Below are 22,903 nucleotides of genomic sequence, written 5' to 3' on the forward strand. Positions count from 1 at the left end.
GCAACGAAGGAGTGGCTTCGTAAGAAGCATTTCAAGGTCCTGGAGTGGCCTAGCCAGTCTCCAGATCTCAACCCCATAGAAAATCTTTGGAGGGAGTTGAAAGTCCGTGTTGCCCAGCAACAGTGTCACGCCCTGGTCTTAGTATTCTGTGTTTTCTTTATTATTATGGTTAGGCTAGGGTGTGACATGGGTTTATTATGTGGTGTGTTTTGTCTTGGGGTTTTTCATAGGTTTTGGGATTGTGGCTTAGTGTTTTTTTTAGCATAGTCTATGGCTGTCTGGAGTGGTTCTCAATCAGAGGCAGGTGTTTTTCAAAGACTCAATCATGGACACTCTTACTGACAGTTGTGGCTTCTTTGCGTGATGTATTTTTGACTCTACTTTCTTGCCCTTTGTGTTGTCTGTGCCCAATAATGTTTGTACCATGGTTTTTGCTGCTACCATGTTGTGCTGCTACCATGTTGTGTTGTTACCATGTTGTTGTTATGTTATGTTGTCATGTGTTGCTGCCATGCTATGTTGTTGTCTTTAGGTCTCTCTTTATGTAGTGTTGTGCTGTCTTTCTTGTCGGGCATGGTGTGTGTTTTGTCCCCCCCCCAATTTTTTTTTTATCCCAGCCTCTTCCCGGCAGGAGGCCTTTTGCATTTTGGTAGGCCGTCATTGTAAATAAGAATTTGTTCTTAACTGACTTGCTTTAGTTAAAAAAAGGTTAAATAAAAAATGAATAATAAAAATAGTTTTGAGAAGATCAGAAGGTACTTTATGGGTTATTCTAACTCAAAAGGTTCACCTGTGATTTTAAATGGTCATCTTGATCACTACATTATGTAATAACAGTAGACAGGGTTTGAATGTAAACATACCGTAGATAAATATTTGGGGAATGTGATTTGATGAATGGTTTAATTTATACTGTCTCCTTTGGCGCATGTGCTAGTTAGAGCATGACAGCAGTTAGGAACATGGCTATTTAGTGTACAATCGCATGTTGTTTGTTACTTGGCATTTATGTTATTAAATGTGGCAACACATTGAAAATAACCTACGGATTAATTATCTTATGTTTAGCTTTAACCAAGGCCAGTACAAATACAGTTCTAAATGGTCATTTCGTCACTGATTCTACGAGTCAGTGTGAATCATTTCTCATATTTCCCCCTTTTCAGCTATAACATTACATTTGTATAGCTAGTAGGTTATGGGATTTCTGTAGATCGACGGAAGTGAATGAAGCTAGTGCAGTTAAGGTGATAATGGCTGGGGTCATTTTTCCACAATAGCATACTGTACATGGGGAGTTCATTTGCATGATGTCAGTAAATCTCACAGAGGTATTGATTTTACATGCCATACTTGTTGATGCTGATTCACTGATCGGTGTTGACGCTGACATTATGACATTATGTCAATTATTATTATTACATTATGACGTTGTCTAATGTATTGAAATAACATGTCGTAATCCAAATTGCAAGTAGGTCATTTAAACAAGGGTGAATAAGAGCAGAACATTAAAGAAGTCTATACTGTTGAAGACCAGTTTGAGGAACGGTTTGATTATTATCATGGGTTTCCAATCATTCATTTTCCTAATCAACATTTTTTATTATTCTCCTCTATTCGTTTTTAAGTGGGTTATGACTGTGAGACTGTTAGATGAAGACGTTCACAGTCCTTTCATCCTACAACTCTCTATACAGGTTCCCTAGGTCGTATTTCACTACAATACCCACAATGCCACATAGACTATAAATTCGCATAGGCGAATCATGTGATACAGTTCAGCACATTCTTCACCTTTTATCAAGGAACCCAAAGCACACAAAGGCTGTTACCGTTTAAAACAATTTACACGTACCTGCATAAATATGAGAGAAATATCAAAGGGTTTCTGTCGGCTTTTTGTGTGACATTTCTCTCTGATTACTGTTACACAAAGGGCTCGAGGACAAAAGCTGAAACAGCCAATGAACGAGCGCGTTGTTTGTTTGCGACGTTTCCCCAAGAATGTGAAGGTGGGGCGTTTTGCGATATTCAGGAAATTGTCATTTTTCTATTTATCTCAGAGTAGAGATGTACAAATGTATTTCGTTTTTTTTCTTAGCGTGCTTACACTTCTAAGGTAGGTTTGAAAATTATTTCACTTGCACGAATGCTTTCCCAAAGGGGCAGTAAGGGTCGTTTGTCAACGTTCTCCTCTTCGGGGGGTGTGGGGGTGGGGGGGCTGTTGTACAGACCATAACATAGGGGTCCTTGAGGTGGATAGCGAATTTGAGACTGCAACATTGTAGCCAACTGCTGATGCACATCAAAACTGAATTGAGTTGGCTGCATGCTACGTTGGCTCGAATTTGCGATATAACAACGTTGTCAGCGGTTGAGTTGTTGATACACCCATGTCACTGCATACATTGGCTTTCACAAAACATTAGCCAAAATATCAAAGGCTGGCTATAACAGTAACGTATACACGTATAATCAGCTGCATCTATAAGCTACATCTGTCTTTACCTCTCACCTTGCCTTACAGGCTGTGTAATAACATATGTACAACATAACTTTCTACTGACATAGGATGTTTCTTGAAATTATGTCTGTTTTTCAGAACTCTTTGAATGGTTCCCCATTTAACATAATGATGACGAGAAAACCCAACCAACCTCAACCCCCAAAGAGAAGAGGAAAGGTCCGTGCTAGTGCCAGTGGGCAAATTGACTCACTGGACAATACCATGACTGACTCAGAGACAGTTCCTCCATCACAAAAGAGGCACCTGACCATGATGCAGCATGGCGACAACCTCCTCAAGTTTCTAAACGAGGACCGAACGAAGCAGAGGTTCTGCGACATCTCCGTCAGTGTGGGCGGGAAGCGCTACAGGGCCCACAAAGCCATGTTGGCGCACGGTAGCAGCTACTTCCACGCCGAGCTGACCAAAAACCCAACCGCCGATCACGTGATTCTCGACCACGTGGAGGATTCCGTGTTCCAACACTTACTGCACCTCCTTTACACGGCCGAGTGCGTCATTCCCGAGAGCGAGGTCCCTGCCCTGACTGAAGCGGCCGGCTTCCTGGACATGATGGATGTAGTGAAGCTCCTGGCAGGAGAGGGGGATGGCCGGCCAGCGCTTGCCCGAGTGGAGGTTAAGTCCGTGGGGGAACCAAGCTCAGAGAAGACCTCTATAGCTTCTGACCTTCCATCGGACTGTGTCGGGGTCCAAAGCCCAGTCCATTCTGGTGCCCACCATTGTTCGTTCTGCAGCCGCACATTTTGCTACAAGAAGTCTCTGGAGAACCATTTAAACAGGAACCACAGTAGCAACACCGAGGTAGACGCCAGAGAAAAGGTGGTCAATCAAGAGGTTACTACCATGGTAACCACGACCCGGAGGTCTGCCCGCAGGAGGAGAGTTCCCGCTAAATTGGAGAGAGGGGACGCGGACAGCTCCGGCGCAATAGAGGGGACGCTACATCAAGACCCCGCTAGTCGAGACCCAACCACCACAGAGGAAGACGACGAGGAAGAAGAAGAAGATGGGAGAAAACCAAAGCACATATCCGACACAGGTGATGCACTCACCCCAACCGAGGGTGAGGAGGCGGAAGAGGAGAGGGAGGAGGAGGAGATGGTGGAGGAATGTCAAAGTGCGTTAGTACGGAGAGCAAGAGAGAGCGGTGAGAGTTCAGAGGTGGAGACAACTGAACACCACACAGTCAATGAGGTGGAGGTATATAGTCAGGCTGCCAATGGTTCTAACTATGGAGCAGTGTACCCAGAGGGACTGGCTCCTGTCATCATCCAGAGCGTAAGCAAGAAGACGCTCAAGTGCCCCAAGTGTGACAAGACCTTTGACCGCACAGGTAGGTACTCTCCTTAAAGAGGTTATTTCAATGTATTGCACTGATTACATTGTATCTATGTAGGCAGTTGTTTCTGAGCTGATATTACACAACAACTGATTAATAACATACATGACAACGTAATAATAAAACAATAACCAACATTCAACATAATAATAAGATATTAAACAATAATAATATATTAAATAATTAATACATAACCAACATTTAAACAACCACTGTTTTTTGTCCTCTTCTCTTAGCAACGAAGTAAGTAGTAGGCTTAATTTGTTTGACTGCCAATCAAGTGACTCAGTGGCGTTTTCAATAGCAGACATGGAAGCCCTGAAGGACTGCTGTCAAATATTTTTTATAACTAAACCAAGACAGACAGTCTTTTGTTTCCAATTGAAACAAATTAGCATTTTTTTTAAAACTAGGCAAGTCAGTTAAGAACAACTTCTTATTTACGATGACACTTGGTTAACCTTTTTCAGGGGCTTGGGGATTCGATCCAGAAACCTTTTGGTTACTGGCCCAATGCTCTAACCACTAGGCTACCTGCTGCCCCCATAGTGGGCAGAACAAGCAAGGAGGTGGGCAGAGGAAAGCACGAGCTAGCGAGATCCTATTGGCGCGTTCTAGCATCATCTGCATATTTCCGTTAGGGAACACCTACTCTGTGAAGTGCGCTTGTGCAATCACTCAATTCACACTTGCAGTCCTAAACGTCGTTATTATTTTTACTTTTGCGAAGAGTAAAGTCAATAATCCTTAGTCTGGCAGGTAGCTTAGTGGTTAGAGCGGTGGGCCAGTAACCGAAAGGTGACATGGTAAAAATCTGTGGTTCTACCCCTGAACAAGGCAGTTAATCCACTGTTTCTAGCCTGTAATCTTAACTGACTTAATAATAAAATAATAAAATTGTCCACTCTGTCTATAACCGATTCTAGTTTTGGGAACAGAAAACTGTATTGAGATCAAATGTTTCATCAATGAGAAAATTTGCAGAATGTCGGCCAAACTCCATCTTCTCCCACTGCCCGCCATTGGGCTTCCTCTCACTACCATATTTGGTAATGAGTGGAAATGCCAAGCCGATGCTTCACATTTAAACATCCAGTGAAATATCTGTGTCACTGTGTCATCTGTGCTGCAGTTGTGCTCCACTGTATCTGTCTTTTGAGCCTAGCCATAACATGCACCGAATACTTTATTATAACTCATAATATTATGCTGTTTTTCTCTGTATTTTCCATAGGGAAGTATGAGAGTCACACCAGGGTACACACGGGAGAGAAGCCTTTCCAGTGTGACGTGTGTCTGCAGTGTTACTCCACCAAGTCGAACCTCACTGTACACAAGAAGAAGCACGCCAGTGACGCCCCCTTCCAGAAGAAGGACCACAAGTGCTCCTTCTGCAACAAGCTCCACGCCAGCAAAAAGACCCTCGCCAAACACGTCAGAAGGCGAGCCTTCGTTCCTGTCCCATCATCATTCTCTGTTCACCAGGGTTGGAGTCAGTTCCATTTCAATTCAGCCAATTCAGGAAGTAAACAGAAATTCCAATTCCACATTTTTCTAATAGAGAAGCTTTGAGGAACATTTGAATTGGAATAGGAATTACAGTTTACTTCCCGAATTGACTGAATTGAAATGGACTTGACCCCCAACCCTGATATTCACATTACACTGTGATATATTTAGATGATTATAAATCCCTAAAAATTGAGCTTTTAGGAAAAAAAATCACTCTAAACTCAAATGATTAAAATCATGTTCGTATGAATAAAAAGGATGAGGATATTTATTTAGTGGTTGAATTTAAACCTTATTAACAGCCCTTCCAAACTATGGGCTGGTTTCCCAGACCCAGATTAAGCCTAGTCCTGGATTAACAATCAATCAATGGAGATTCTCCATTGGAAGTGTGTTTTAGTCAATTACTAGGCTTAATCTGGGTCAAGGAAACCAAGTTTAAAGTTTGTTTGTAGTCTTTCAGATTAAAGGGGTTTCTGGTTAGTAGTAATCTGAGTTGATCATTATATGCCCTGATCTAGATGTTATTAGCAGTTCTATAATGGGGATTATTTCATTGCTCTTCAGGGATAAACAGAGTTTATTGAGATAAATGGATTACACTGTAGGCCACCAGTCGCGTCCTTTTCTCACTTAGTTCTATGTAGTGTACTTAAAGTTAAAATCATTTGCTTTACCACCTTGTGGACACGTGTCACAGTATAGTTCAGTGTCAAAGGGATCCAGACAGGTCAATGTTGTACTGCGTGTTTATATGGAGGCCCTCTGCTCTCCACAGAGTGAAAAGGAATGAATAATGAAGTCATGGGTGTACTAACTATGTGTTACCACTGTGCTTTCAGGTTCCACCCGGATCACATTCAGGAGTTCCTGGCCATGAGGAGGAAGAAGAACGATGGATGGAAGTGTGATGTAAGCTTTGACTTGTTTTATTTTATGAAACACAATCCAAAAAAAGAAAATGTTTCCTGTAACGGACACAGTATAGAAAATGCTAGACCCAAGATTCAGACTACAATCATATTTTGAAGGGATCACTCACATTGAGCCCTTATAATATGAATGTCTCTCACTGATCAATATCAACACTTTGAGCCTAAGAAGTTTGGTTTTAATATTTAGCAGACGCTCTTATCCAAATACACTTGCATACATTTTTCATACTTGTCCCCCCCCCGTGGGAATCGAACCCACAACCCTGTCGTTGCAAGCGCCGTGCTCTATCAACTGAGCCACATGGTAGTTGCACAACCATTAGCTCATCAAGTTCAAGTGACGTCATTGCATAGCCATATGAAATGAGATGTCTTTCAGAAGTTGAGTCAAAATCAAATCAAGTCAAATCAAATTTGTCACATACACGTGTTAAGCAGATGTTATATGTGGGTGTAGGGAAATGCTTGTGTTTCTAGCTCTGACAATGCAGTAATATTTAACAAGTAGTATCTTAACAGTTTCACAACATTTACCCCAAATACACATAAATCAAAGTAAGGAATGGATTAACAATATATACACATATGTCAGAGCGGCATAGGGCTAAGATACAGTGGCATAGTATAGAATACAGTGTATACATATGAGATGGGTGATGCAATATTTACACACAAGGACCACTCTATAATATATACCTACAGACGCAATGCAGGAAATTGAAAACCTGTAGTGTATTTGAGGTTTAAAAGGACTTCTGGTGTCTGTAATTTCCACATAGAAATGTCAGACTTATTTTTCCCTTAGTATAGCAAAATGTATCAACCCCTACAAGAATGTGTGTCCCATTAATTATAATCCACATAATAATTCACATTTCCTGTTGCGGCAGGATTTACTTTCCTTCTGTAGCGAACTGGCTCATATTAAGATCCTACATCTGTACACATCACATAATACATAGTCCACAGAATGATACACATAGTCCACAGAATGATACACATAGTCCACAGAATGATACACATAGTCCACAGAATGATTCACTGTAAGTACAGTCAGTGTATTCTGTAAGTACAGTCAGTGTATTCTGTAAGTACAGTCGGTGTATTCTGTAAGTACAGTCAGTGTATTCTGTAAGTACAGTCAGTGTATTCTGTAAGTACAGTCGGTGTATTCTGTAAGTACAGTCAAATCAAATTGTATTTGTCACATACACATGGTTAGCAGATGTTAATGCGAGTGTAGCGAAATGCTTGTGCTTCTAGTTCTGACAATGCAGTAATAACCAACGAGTAATGTAACTAACAATTCCAAAACTACTACCTTATACACACAAGTGTAAAGGGATAAAGAATATGTACATAAAGATATATGAATGAGTGATGGTACAGAGCGGCATAGGCAAGATTCAGTAGATGGTATCGAGTACAGTATATACATATGAGATGAGTAATGTAGGGTATGTAAACAAAGTGGCATAGTTTAAAGTGGCTAGTGATACATGTATTACATAAAGATGCAGTAGATGATATAGAGTACAGTATATACGTATACATATGAGATGAATAATGTAGGGTATGTAAACATTATATTAAGTAGCATTGTTTAAAGTGGCTAGTGATATATTTTACCTCAATTCCCATCAATTCCCATTATTAAAGTGGCTGGAGTTGAGTCAGTGTGTTGGCAGCAGCCACTCAATGTTAGTGGTGGCTGTTTAACAGTCTGATGGCCTTGAGATAGAAGCTGTTTTTCAGTCTCTCGGTCCCAGCTTTGATGCACCTGTACTGACCTCGCCTTCTGGATGATAGCGGGGTGAACAGGCAGTGGCTCGGGTGGTTGTTGTCCTTGATGATCTTTATGGCCTTCCTGTGACATCGGGTGGTGTAGGTGTCCTGGAGGGCAGGTAGTTTGCCCCCGGTGATGCGTTGTGCAGACCTCACTACCCTCTGGAGAGCCTTACGGTTGTGGGCGGAGCAGTTGCCGTACCAGGCGATGATACAGCCCGACAGGATGCTCTCGATTGTGCATCTGTAGAAGTTTGTGAGTGCTTTTGGTGACAAGCTGAATTTCTTCAGCCTCCTGAGGTTGAAGAGGCGCTGTTGCGCCTTCTTCACGATGCTGTCTGTGTGGGTGGACCAATTCAGTTTGTCTGTGATGTGTACGCCGAGGAACTTAAAACTTACTACCCTCTCCACTACTGTCCCATCGATGTGGATAGGGGGGTGTTCCCTCTGCTGTTTCCTGAAGTCCACAATCATCTCCTTAGTTTTGTTGACGTTGAGTGTGAGGTTATTTTCCTGACACCACACTCCGAGGGCCCTCACCTCCTCCCTGTAGGCCGTCTCGTCGTTGTTGGTAATCAAGCCTACCACTGTTGTGTCGTCCGCAAACTTGATGATTGAGTTGGAGGCGTGCGTGGCCATGCAGTCATGGGTGAACAGGGAGTACAGGAGAGGGCTCAGAACGCACCCTTGTGGGGCCCCAGTGTTGAGGATCAGCGGGGTGGAGATGTTGTTACCTACCCTCACCACCTGGGGGCGGCCCGTCAGGATGTCCAGTACCCAGTTGCACTCGGCGGGGTCGAGACCCAGGGTCTCGAGCTTGATGACGAGTTTGGAGGGTACTATGGTGTTAAATGCTGAGCTGTAGTCGATGAACAGCATTCTCACATAGGTATTCCTCTTGTCCAGATGGGTTAGGGCAGTGTGCAGTGTGGTTGAGATTGCATCGTCTGTGGACCTATTTGGGCGGTAAGCAAATGGGAGTGGGTCTAGGGTGTCAGTGTATTCTGTAAGTACAGTCAGTGTATTCTGTAAGTACAGTCAGTGTATTCTGTAAGTACAGTCAGTCTATTCTGTAAGTACAGTCGGTGTATTCTGTAAGTACAGTCAGTGTATTCTGTAAGTACAGTCAGTGTATTCTGTAAGTACAGTCAGTGTATTCTGTAAGTACAGTCAGTGTATTCTGTAAGTACAGTCAGTGTATTCTGTAAGTACAGTCACTGTATTCTGTATGTACAGCCAGTGTATTCTGTAAGTACAGTCAGTGTATTCTGTAAGTACAGTCAGTGTATTCTGTAAGTACAGTCAGTGTATTCTGTATGTACACTCAGTGTATTCTGGAGTCATCTTCTCTCTCTGCTCTTCTTGGTTCAGATCTGCCACAAGTCTTTCACACGTAGACCCCATCTGGAGGAGCACATGATTCTACACACGCAAGACCGACCCTTCAAATGTGCCTTCTGCGACGACTACTTCAAGTCCAGGTTTGCCCGCTTGAAGCATCAAGAAAAGTACCATTTAGGTAATGAATGGGAAATGTCATTTAATTGCTTTTATCCAACCTATTTAGATAATAGATAAATGTATTGTACCTCTTGACTCTAGGCCGTACAGATATAATGCATTATAATGGGTCGTAATGCTTTATTCGCCTTGTCATAAGTATGAATGAACATATGTGTTAGTGAAATGATGAATCGCGTATTATCTGTCATTTTGAGCCAGTTGAAAGGCGTAACATATTATAAGTGAATGTATAAAGCATTATCATGGTTATAACAAGTAATAATACGTTATAACTATATGCCCTAAGTGTCACTGTTGAATCCCATTGGATTGATGAGGAATTTAAAAAATTGTATGGTTGAGAGGGATGAGGCAAAAGGTATGGCATTACGTACTGAAAATTGAGAAATCATGTGACTAAACTGAATAAAAAGAAGAAACTATACTATGAAACAAAAATGAAATGATATAAACAATGACAGTTAAAAGCTTTGGAGCACCTTAAATTACATTTTGGGCGATATTTCTTCTTAACAGCACTATCAACAAGGCAGGTTCCACAGGCCCTAGTTTTGCCACATCTGGACTACTACTGTTCAGTCGTGTGGTAAGGTGCCACAATGAGAGACTTAGGAAAATTTTAATTGGCTCCAAACAGGGCAGCACAGAATAGACTAGTACTACGTAGAGCTATGAATACATGGAACTCTATTCCACATCAAGTAACTGATGCAAGCAGATTTAAAAAACAGATAAAAATACACCTTATGGAACAGCGGAGGCTGTGAAGAGACACAAACACAGGCACAGACACCTGCATACACACACGCTATACACACATGGATTTTGTGATGTAAATATGTGGTAGTAGAGTACAGGCCTGAGGGAACACACTTAATATGTTGTGAAATCTGTTGTGAATGTATTGTAATGTTTTTAAAATGGTACAAACTGCCTTAATGTTGCTGCACCCCGAGAAGAGTAGCTGCTGCCTTGGCAGGAACTATTGGGATCCAAAATAAATAGAAATACCACGTTCGGGTTTATTGTCCTCAAAAACATTGGGAGTCAAGGAAAAGGTTGTATAATCATTGAAGAGAATGCTATCAAGTTTGTAGAAGCTTAACGTTAATCAATGATCAGATATTGATGTTGGATTGCAAAGTAAGGCTGTGACACAGGGATATTGAATTGACCTTTGACTCTGTCCACAGGTCCGTTCCCATGTGACATCTGTGGCCGCCAGTTCAACGACACGGGTAACAGGAAGAGGCACATTGAATGTACACACGGGGGCAAGAGAAAATGGACCTGCTTAATCTGTGGGAAGTCAGTGAGGGAGAGGTAGGATTGTCACAGCTACAATAAATCAAATCAAATCAAATTTTATTTGTCACATACACATGGTTAGCAGATGTTAATGCGAGTGTAGCGAAATGCTTGTGCTTCTAGTTCCGACAATGCAGTAATAACCAACAAGTAATCTAACTAACAATTCCAAAACTACTGTCTTATACACAGTGTAAGGGGATAAAGAATATGTACATAAGGATATATGAATGAGTGATGGTACAGAGCAGCATAGGCAAGATACAGTAGATGATATCGAGTACAGTATATACATATGAGATGAGTATGTAAACAAAGTGGCACAGTTAAAGTGGCTAGTGATACATGTATTACATAAGGATGCAGTCGATGATATAGAGTACAGTATATACGTATGCATATGAGATTAATAATGTAGGGTAAGTAACATTATATAAGGTAGCATTGTTTAAAGTGGCTAGTGATATATTTACATCATTTCCCATCAATTCCCATTATTAAAGTGGCTGGAGTTGAGTCAGTGTCATTGTCAGTGTGTTGGCAGCAGCCACTCAATGTTAGTGGTGGCTGTTTAACAGTCTGATGGCCTTGAGATAGAAGCTGTTTTTCAGGGTCTCGGTCCCAGCTTCGATGCACCTGTACTGACCTCGCCTTCTGGATGATAGCGGGGTGAACAGGCAGTGGCTCGGGTGGTTGATGTCCTTGATGATCTTTATGGCCTTCCTGTAACATCGGGTGGTGTAGGTGTCCTGGAGGGCAGGTAGTTTGCCCCCGGTGATGCGTTGTGCAGACCTCACTACCCTCTGGAGAGCCTTACAGTTGAGGGCGGAGCAGTTGCCGTACCAGGCGGTGATACAGCCCGCCAGGATGCTCTCGATTGTGCATCTGTAGAAGTTTGTGAGTGCTTTTGGTGACAAGCCGAATTTCTTCAGCCTCCTGAGGTTGAAAAGGCGCTGCTGCACCTTCTTCACGATGCTGTCTGTGTGAGTGGACCAATTCAGTTTGTCTGTGATGTGTATGCCGAGGAACTTAAAACTTGCTACCCTCTCCACTACTGTTCCATCGATGTGGATAGGGGGGTGTTCCCTCTGCTGTTTCCTGAAGTCCACAATCATCTCCTTAGTTTTGTTGACGTTGAGTGTGAGGTTATTTTCCTGACACCACACTCCGAGGGCCCTCACCTCCTCCCTGTAGGCCGTCTCGTCGTTGTTGGTAATCAAGCCTACCACTGTTGTGTCGTCCGCAAACTTGATGATTGAGTTGGAGGCGTGCGTGGCCACGCAGTCGTGGGTGAACAGGGAGTACAGGAGAGGGCTCAGAACGCACCCTTGTGGGGCCCCAGTGTTGAGGATCAGCGGGGAGGAGATGTTGTTGCCTACCCTCACCACCCGGGGGCGGCCCATCAGGAAGTCCAGTACCCAGTTGCACAGGGCGGGGTCGAGACCCAGGGTCTCGAGCTTGATGACGAGCTTGGAGGGTACTATGGTGTTGAATGCCGAGCTGCAGTCGATGAACAGCATTCTCACATAGGTATTCCTCTTGTCCAGATGGGTTAGGGCAGTGTGCAGTGTGGTTGAGATTGCATCGTCTGTGGACCTATTTGGGCGGTAAGCAAATTGGAGTGGGTCTAGGGTGTCAGGTAGGGTGGAGGTGATATGGTCCTTGACTAGTCTCTCAAAGCACTTCATGATGACGGATGTGAGTGCTACGGGGCGGTAGTCGTTTAGCTGGTTGATGTTCTTTTTTTTGTGTTGTGGGAAAATTATAAATGAAAAAAAAAACTAAAATAAACAGCAGTACTTAGAATACTGCACATGTAAGTGTGATTACATTGAATTTCTATGTTGTTTTACACAACAACTACTAATGTTATAACTTTTAACAAAACTTTTAACCAATTTCTTTTTAACAAGTATTTTTGGTGGTGGTTGTAATGAATACCCAGGGAGAAAAAGGTGTAGATTCACGCGCAGAGCGCGGCAAATGTTTATTGAGACATCGCAGATGGCAGGAACCGTGGTCACAGGCAGGCAAAGGTCAAACACAGGCAGGCAAAGGTCAAACACAGGCAGGCAATGGTCAAACACAGGCAGGCAGTCAAAAACAAACAATACCTCACAACTACACAAACATAAAGAACTGAACTAAATTGGGAGCTGATGAGACCAGGTGAGACACGAACACAGGTGAAATTAATGAACAAAAATGAAAGACAGGGCTACTTTCCAGAACACAATGAAACAGGGCTACGTTCCAGAACACAAAGAAAACAGGGCTATGTTCCAGAACACAAAGAAACAGGGCTATGTTCCAGAACACAAAGAAACAGGGCTATGTTCCAGAACACAAAGAAACAGGGCTATGTTCCAGAACACAAAGAAACAGGGCTATGTTCCAGAACACAAAGAAACAGGGCTATGTTCCAGAACACAAAGAAACAGGGCTATGTTCCAGAACACAGAGAAACAGGGCTATGTTCCAGAACACAAAGAAACAGGGCTATGTTCCAGAACACAAAGAAACAGGGCTATGTTCCAGAACACATAGAAACAGGGCTATGTTCCAGAACACAAAGAAACAGGGCTATGTTCCAGAACACAAAGAAACAGGGCTATGTTCCAGAACACAAAGAAACAGGGCTATGTTCCAGAACACAAAGAAACAAGGCTACGTTCCAGAACACAAAGAGACAGGGCTACGTTCCATAACACAAAGAAACAGGGCTACGTTCCACAACACAAAGAGACAGGGCTACGTTCCAGAACACAAAGAAACAGGGCTACGTTCCAGAACACAAAGAAACAGGGCTACGTTCCAGAACACAAAGAGACAGGGCTACGTTCCATAACACAAAGAGACAGGGCTACGTTCCAGAACACAAAGAAACAGGGCTACGTTCCAGAACACAAAGAGACAGGGCTATGTTCCAGAACACAAAGAAACAGGGCTACGTTCCATAACACGAAGAAAAAAAACTCAAGGTTGACTAAGAAAAGAAAAGCAGAACCATACAGTGGTATTGTGTCTTATCTCTCACTGCTCACATGGTAACAGTCTCAACTTTAGTGACTGGTCTACTATCAATCTAACTCCATTGATTGTAATGTGATTCTTTTTTATGTCCGTAGGACAACGTTGAGAGAACATTTGCGGATTCACAGCGGAGAGAAACCTCACCTCTGCAGTATCTGTGGACAGAGTTTCCGCCACGGCAGCTCTTATAGGTCAATATGCTTGGGCAGTTCATGACGTACCTAGTTCTTATTGGCTATCACCCTATGGGTGGATTCCCATGTTCATGAGGTTTCTATTGGGTAGTTTTTGTCTTCTCCAGAGAAAATAATTGTATCATCATTTTGTCATCATTTAATACAAAATAAATCAAATGTTGGCCTGTTTTAATTGCATATTAACATTTGTTAAAAACTTGAACCCCAAACTTTATTCTGATAGGCTTCATCTTCGAGTCCACCACGACGACAAGCGCTACGAGTGTGACGAATGCGGAAAGACGTTCATACGCCACGACCATCTGACCAAACACCAGAAAATACACTCGGGTACAGTACACACACCTTCCGTGTTATGTTCCGTAGCTGTGCAAAAGAGAGTCAAATGTTCCCCTGGGTTATTTCTTCATACATGGTCCTGGACCTGTTTGTATGTTTTTACGCTGCACACGAATTGTCTTACGGGGATAATAATTGAATTGACTCTCCCTTTGGTTGTTATCAGGGGAGAAAGCCCACCAGTGTGAGGAGTGTGGGAAGTGTTTCAGACGTCATGATCACCTGACCGTCCATTACAAAAGTGTCCACCTGGGAGAGAAGGTGTGGCAGAAGTAAGTGGTCCTGATGGTGGATGGAGATGGAGGGAATGGGTGCGTTCCAGGCTGACTACATTGCAGGTGCATTTCAGATCTCACAACGCGGTTGACTACATTGCAGATGCATGTCAGATCCCACAACGACTGAGTAGGTGTTAACATATCAGCTAACTACATCATATAATATAGCAATCTGATGACGTGGCATTTAACCATTGGTTGATGAAACGTAACATCTGCAATGTAGTCATGCTGGAACGTGACCAATATGTTCTAGATTTAAAGTGTCAGTCTGGATTTAGACACACCAGGGCGCCAAAGGGATTTTTTATATAATTTTTTATTAAATGATCTTGAAAATAGGCAGAATAAACAGCATTGGACAAACAACAATTGCATAGTGAAACATATTTTCACATGATATTCAATAAAACAAAGTAAATTCACAGTACATGACTTCCATATCTGGACAGTCAAACACATACAGTCATATAGTTTTTTGGTATTAATGTGACTACCCTATGAGCACAAGATGTTGAAAAGACGTTGAAAATTTATTTTTTGGTTTCAATTTCTTGTACTCGCTGTCGCTGGTATAATTACAATTATATAATTATAATTACTTGATTGATACTACATTTTATCAACCCAACAACCCAGATGGAACAAACCCTGTGTTTGTCAAATGAAAAATATATATTTATTTTTTAAATGTTTAAGAAGGTCTTCTATGGTGTCTAGTTGACTATTTGTGAAAAAGACTAAGCATTGGGAACATGTGTGTGGATTCTATAGGTATAAAACAGCTGTGCATCAGTGTGAGGTCTGTAAGAAGGAGTTCAAAGGGAAGTCCAGTCTGGAGATGCACTTCAGAACACACTCAGGTAAGATGACAATATAAGCTGTGAATGTCTGTTTGCCTGGTCAGCATAACTTTCTTTTCACATCCAGCGTTTATTGACATATTAATCCAGACCAAATGTATTTGGTGGACGTAGATGTACAATGATAGGTGTGGCAGGCAACATACCAACCTGCTTTCATTTCCTAGACCAGCAGCCATCACACTATACACACGCTTCAATGAATGTCTGCTTTTCATCTGTTTTTTAAACGTTTTTTTTTTACTATTTTACAGACAAAGGGCCACAACAAAACCTCTACCCCCTCTATCTTCTCTACCTCCACCCTCCCCTCTATCTCCTCAACCTCCACCCTCCCCTCTACCTCCCCTCTATCCCCTCTACCTCCCCTCTATCTCCTCAACCTCCACCCTCCCGTCTACCTCCCCTCTATCTCCTCTACCTCCACCCTCCCCTCTACCCCCCTCTATCTCCTCTACCTCCACCCTCCCCTCTACCTCCCCTCTACCTCCCCTCTGCCTCCCCTTTATCTCCTCAACCTCCACCCTCCCCTCTACCTCCCCTCTACCTCCCCTCTATCTCTTCTACCTCCCATCTCCCCTCTATCTCCCCTCTACCCCCTCCTCTACCTCCACTCTATCTCCTCAACCTTCACCCTCCCCTCTACCTCCCCTTTATCTCTTCTACCTCCACCCTCCCCTCTACCTCCCCTCTATCTCCTCAACCTCCACCCTCCCCTCTACCTCCCCTTTATCTCTTCTACCTCCACCCTCCCCTCTACCTCCCCTCTATCTCCTCAACCTCCACCCTCCACTCTACCTCCCCTCTACCTCCCCTCTACCCCCCCTCTATCTCCCCCTCCCCTCTACCTCCCCTCTATCTCCTCTACCTCCACCCTCCCCTCTATCTCCCTCTACCTCCCCTCTATCTCCCCTCTACCTCCCCTCTATCTCCTCTACCTCCACCCTCCCCTCTACCCCCTACCTCCACCCTCCCCTCTATCTCCCTCTACCTCCCCTCTATCTCCCCTCTACCTCCCCTCTATCTCCTCTATCTCCACCCTCCCTTCTACCCCCCTCTACCTCTACCCTCCCTCTACCCCCCATCTCCTCTACCTCCACCCTCCCCTCTACCCCCTACCTCCACCCTCCCCTCTATCTCCCTCTACCTCCCCTCTATCTCCCCTCTACCTCCCCTCTATCTCCTCAACCTCCACCCTCCACTCTACCTCCCCTCTACCTCCCCTCTATCTCCTCTACCTCCACCCTCCCTCTACCTCCCCTCTATCTCCTCTACCTCCACCCTCCCCTCTACCCCCCCTCTATCTCCCCCTCCCCTCTACCTCCCCTCTATCTCCTCTACCTCCACCCTCCCTCTACCTCCACTCTATCTCCTCAACCTTCACCCTCCCCTCTACCTCCCCTTTATCTCTTCTACCTCCACCCTCCCCTCTACCTCCCCTCTATCTCCTCAACCTCCACCCTCCCCTCTACCCCCTACCTCCACCCTCCCCTCTATCTCCCTCTACCTCCCCTCTATCTCCCCTCTACCTCCCCTCTATCTCCTCAACCTCCACCCTCCACTCTACCTCCCCTCTACCTCCCCTCTATCTCCTCTACCTCCACCCTCCCTCTACCTCCCCTCTATCTCCTCTACCTCCACCCTCCCCTCTACCCCCCCTCTATCTCCCCCTCCCCTCTACCTCCCCTCTATCTCCTCTACCTCCACCCTCCCCTCTATCTCCCTCTACCTCCCCTCTATCTCCCCTCTACCTCCCCTCTATCTTCTCTACCTCCACCCTCCCCTCTATCTCCTCAACCTCCACCCTCCCCTCTACCTCCCCTCTATCCCCTCTACCTCCCCTCTATCTCCTCAACATCCACCCTCCCGTCTACCTCCCCTCTATCTCCTCTACCTCCACCCTCCCCTCTACCCCCCTCTATCTCCTCTACCTCCACCCTCCCCTCTACCTCCCCTCTACCTCCCCTCTGCCTCCCCTTTATCTCCTCAACCTCCACCCTCCCCTCTACCTCCCCTCTACCTCCCCTCTATCTCTTCTACCTCCCATCTCCCCTCTATCTCCCCTCTACCCCCTCCTCTACCTCCCCTCTATGTCCTCAACCTTCACCCTCCACTCTACCTCCCGTCTACCTCCCCTCTATCTCCTCAACCTCCACCCTCCACTCTACCTCCCCTCTACCCCCCTCTATCTCCTCAACCTCCACCCTCCACTCTACCCCCTCCTCTACCTCCCCTCTATCTCCTCAACCTCCACCCTCCCCTCTACCTCCCCTTTATCTCTTCTACCTCCACCCTCCCCTCTACCTCCCCTCTATCTCCTCAACCTCCACCCTCCCCTCTACCTCCCCTTTATCTCTTCTACCTCCACCCTCCCCTCTACCTCCCCTCTATCTCCTCAACCTCCACCCTCCACTCTACCTCCCCTCTACCCCCCCTCTATCTCCCCCTCCCCTCTACCTCCCCTCTATCTCCTCTACCTCCACCCTCCCCTCTATCTCCCTCTACCTCCCCTCTATCTCCCCTCTACCTCCCCTCTATCTCCTCTACCTCCACCCTCCCCTCTACCCCCTACCTCCACCCTCCCCTCTATCTCCCTCTACCTCCCCTCTATCTCCCCTCTACCTCCCCTCTATCTCCTCTATCTCCACCCTCCCTTCTACCCCCCTCTACCTCTACCCTCCCTCTACCCCCCATCTCCTCTACCTCCACCCTCCCCTCTACCCCCTACCTCCACCCTCCCCTCTATCTCCCTCTACCTCCCCTCTATCTCCCCTCTACCTCCCCTCTATCTCCTCTATCTCCACCCTCCCTTCTACCCCCCTCTACCTCTACCCTCCCTCTACCCCCCATCTCCTCTACCTCCACCCTCCCCTCTACCCCCCTCTACCTCCACCCTCCCTCTACCTCCCCTCTATCTCCTCTACCTCCACCCTCCCCTCTACCCCCCTCTACCTCCCCATCCCTCTACCTCCCCACCCCTCTACCTCCCCCTCCCCCTTTTCCCTCTAATTGTAATACTATGTTTGCCCAACTAACTTCCGTCATGTCTTCTGCTAGGTGAAAAACCTTACCGATGCCCCGTGTGCCAACAGACGTTCCGCATTAAGAAGACCCTCACCAAGCACATGGTGATCCACTCGGATGCCCGCCCCTTTAACTGCCCACACTGCAGTGCCACCTTTAAGAGGAAAGACAAGCTGAAGTATCATATGGACCATGTACACGGTGCTAAGTCCACTGAGCAGCAGCAGCACCACCAGCAGCAGCACCGCCAGCAGCCTCCGGTGGTGCTGACAGAGGATAAGATGGTGACTCTGCCTTATAATACCCACGGCCCCTCCAAAGTGTACCGGGCTGAACCGAAGACCGTTCTCCAGAACGTCCCCTCCGATGTGTGTGTGCCTGTCACGCTGGTGCCCGTCCAGATGCCCAGGGTGGTCTCGGGGGTACAGGGTGACCTGAGGGGACACGTAACCTGCCCGCCCCAAGGTCAGGGGCAGCAGCAGACAGCTGGGGGGTACCAGACTGCCACAGAGCTGGCGTTCCTGGAGAAGTACACGCTTACCCCCCAGCCGGCCAACATTGTTCACCCGGTGCAGCCTGACCAGATGTTGGACCCCAGGGATCAGTCGTACCTGGGCACCCTGCTGGGCCTGGACTCTGCCACCCCCGTCCAGAACATCTCCAACTCGGACCACGTCACCCATTGATAATGCCTCTCTATACTTCCCTTTTGGCAACATTTTATTTAAAGGGTACCGACATAAGGACATTATAACACATTTATAACCCATACAGTACACATTTATAACCCATACAGTACACATTTATAACCCATACAGTACACATTTATAACCCATACAGTACACATTTATAACCCTTACGAAACTGTATGAGCCCATAGAGGTAACGTTTATTTGAAGGGTACGGTTGTTAACATAAGCATTCACAAAATGCTCTTGCCCTGCTTATGCATGGCTTATGTATGGGTTATGAATGGGTTATGTATAGTTTATGAATGGGTTATGAATGGCTTATGTATGGGTTATGAATGGGTTATGTATGGGTTATGTATGGGTTATGTACAGGTTATGAATGGGTTATGAATGGGTTATGAATGGGTTATGAATGGCTTATGTATAGGTTATGAATGGGTTATGAATGGCTTATGTATGGGTTATGTATGGGTTATGTATAGTTTATGAATGGGTTATGAATGGGTTATGCATGGCTTATGTATAGTTTAGGAATGGGTTATGAATCTGTTATGAATGGGTTATGAATCTGTTATGAATGGGTTATCTATGGGTTATGAAGTTTTTATGTAGCTATACTTAAAATAAAATGCGATCGTCCTGCTCTTTTAACCTCTGCAGCTTATTCAGGGGCGAACGCTCTGATAGAAACAGATGGTGTCGAACAGGTCTAGTTGTCAGCCGTGTGGAACAGGGAATCTCATCAGCTCCATTTGTGATATTTATATCTGCGATCGTCCAAACGTTGCACCACCTTGATTGAGCCCCAAGTCTTTCATCATATTTTATAGTTCAAAGAGCACTTTTAAAAAAAGTTTCTCTTGTCACACAAAAGCCTAAGATCTCTGTCATTCCAGAGATCATAAATGTGACAGGAGCCTGATTGATTACAAAAGGTCATTCCAGAACAGGATGTCTCATTTCCAAATAGCTGGCTGTATGTCTGAATCTTACAGGTGTAATCTGGCTATTTATTCACAATTTAAATTGAATTATTATACACGTATTATACAACACATTTACCCCATGCAAATCAAGTTCCATAATATTCCACGTTTCTTATACCAGTTACCACAGAATTTTAGAGTAACAATCAATCATGGTGTTGTCAGCCTGTTGCTCCGGGACGAAGTTTCCCCTGTACAGATCTAGGATCAGATTCCCCTCCCCCAATAGTAACCATAACCAAATACACCATCAGTGGGGGAAATGCAATGCGTCTAGGGGTGACGTCCCAACACCCAGCAGGCTCCTCAAAACTAGAAAGGGCTGTTTAATCCGTGTATCATGAGGTCAACCACGTCTGAATCAATCTTAAAGTATTCTGTATATTATGTATATCATGTTTCTTTCACAATGGACAGGAGGGAACAGCCTGGGTAGTATGTATAAAACACCCTGATCTAGGATCAGGCCATCCTTCCGTCCATGTAATCTTATTCATTACGATCTAAAAGGCAAAACTGATTCTAAATCAGCACTTCTACTCTGAGACGCTTGATACTTATGATAGGTTTCTGTCCTTATGGGGATGTACTGTCCTTATGGGGATGTATATGTTGCCTTATAGGGGATCACCATGTTCATTAATGTGCATTATAAACCGGGTGGTTCGAGCCCTGAATGCTGATTGGCTGAAAGCCATGGTATATCATGGGTATGACAAAACATTTATTTTTACTGGTCTAATTATGTTGGTTACCAGTTTATAATAGCAATAAGGCACCTCAGGGATATGTGGTATATGGCCAATATACCGTGGCTAAGGGCTGTATCCAGGCACTCTGCGTTGCATTGTGCATAAGAACAGCCCTTAGCCGTGGTATATTGGCCATATACCACACCCCCTCAAGCCTTATTGCTTAAATAATCTTGACTTCTCTCTGTCTATCCAATATAACCTCTAAATAAACTGAACTTTCCTCTGTCTATCCAATACAACCTCTAAATAAACTTGACTTTCCTCTGTCTATCCAATACAACCTCTAAATAAACTTGATTTCTCTCTGTCTATCCAATACAACCTCTAAATAAACTTGACTTCTCTCTGTCTGTCTAATACAACCTCTACATCAAATCAATGTTAATTTGTCACGTGCACCGAATACAACAGGTGTAGACCTTACAGTGAAATGCTGAATACAACAGGTGTAGACCTTACAGTGAAATGCTTTTTACAGGCTCTAACCAATAGTGCAAAAAAGGTATTAGGTGAATAATAGGTAAGTAAGGAAATAAAAACAACAGTAAAAAGACAGTGAAAACTAACAGTAGCGAGGCTATAAAAGTAGCGAGGCTACATACAGACACCGGTTAGTCAGGCTGATTGAGGGAGTATGTACATGTAGATATTGTTAAGTGACTATACACAATGCAAATAGTCCGGGTAGCCATTTGATTACCTGTTCAGGAGTCTTATGGCTTTGGGTAAAAACTGTTGAGAAGCCTTTTTGTCCGAGACTTGGCACTCCGGTACCGCTTGCCATGCGGTAATAGAGAGAACAGTCTATGACTGGGGTGGCTGGGGTCTTTAGGGCCTTCCTCTGACACCGCCTGGTGTAGAGGTCCTGGATGGCAGGCAGCTGAGCCCCAGTGATGTACTGGGCTGTACGCACTACCCTCTGTAGTGCCTTGTGGTCAGAGGCCGAGCAATTTCCGTACCAGGCAGTGATGCCACCAGTCAGTGCTCTCGATGTTGCAGCTGTAGAACCTTTTGAGGATCTCAGGACCCATGCCAAATCTTTTTAGTTTCCTGGGGGGGAATAGGCTTAGTTGTCCCCTCTTCACGACTGTCTTGGTGTGTTTGGACCATTCTAGTTTGTTGTTGATGTGGACACCAAGGAACTTAAAGCTCTCAGCCTGCTCCACTACAGCCCCGTCGATGAGAATGGGGGCGTGCCCGGTCCTCCTCTTCTTGTAGTCCACAATCATCTCCTTAGTCTTGGTTACATTGAGGGATATGTTGTTATTCTGGCACCACCCGGCCAGGTCTCTGACAGTCTGTAATATCTGGAGTACTTCTCCTGTCCTATTCGGTGTCCTGTGTGAATCTAAGTGTGCGTTCTCTAATTCTCTCCTTCTCTCTTTCTTTCTCTCTCTCGGAGGACCTGAGCCCTAGGACCATGCCCCAGGACTACCTGACATGATGACTCCTTGCTGTCCCCAGTCCACCTGGCCGTGCTGCTGCTCCAGTTTCAACTGTTCTGCCTTATTATTATTCGACCATGCTGGTCATTTATGAACATTTGAACATCTTGGCCATGTTCTGTTATAATCTCCACCCGGCACAGCCAGAAGAGGACTGGCCACCCCACATAGCCTGGTTCCTCTCTAGGTTTCTTCCTAGGTTTTGGCCTTTCTAGGGAATTTTTCCTAGCCACCGTGCTTCTACACCTGCATTGCTTGCTGTTTGGGGTTTTAGGCTGGGTTTCTGTACAGCACTTTGAGATATCAGCTGATGTACGAAGGGCTATATAAATACATTTGATTTGATTTGACTGAACAC

The 22,903-nt window shown here is 44.8% G+C and overlaps 1 protein-coding gene across 1 annotated transcript; it reads left to right on the forward strand.

Moving 5' to 3' along the window:
- The first annotated feature begins 1,778 nt into the window (after positions 1-1,778).
- On the forward strand, positions 1,779-21,459 carry zbtb41 (zinc finger and BTB domain containing 41). The gene is made up of 11 exons (XM_020463234.2): positions 1,779-2,122; positions 2,606-3,863; positions 5,104-5,311; positions 6,224-6,293; positions 9,473-9,620; positions 10,819-10,948; positions 14,062-14,157; positions 14,387-14,493; positions 14,669-14,774; positions 15,555-15,643; positions 18,701-21,459. The coding sequence occupies exons 2-11, from the start codon at positions 2,636-2,638 to the stop codon at positions 19,351-19,353; spliced, it is 2,835 nt and encodes a 944-aa protein (XP_020318823.1). The 5' UTR covers positions 1,779-2,122; positions 2,606-2,635; the 3' UTR covers positions 19,354-21,459.
- The last annotated feature ends 1,444 nt before the right edge of the window (positions 21,460-22,903 follow it).

The sequence above is a fragment of the Oncorhynchus kisutch genome, unplaced genomic scaffold, assembly GCF_002021735.2.
Source record: "Oncorhynchus kisutch isolate 150728-3 unplaced genomic scaffold, Okis_V2 scaffold534, whole genome shotgun sequence".
NCBI lineage: Eukaryota > Metazoa > Chordata > Actinopteri > Salmoniformes > Salmonidae > Oncorhynchus > Oncorhynchus kisutch.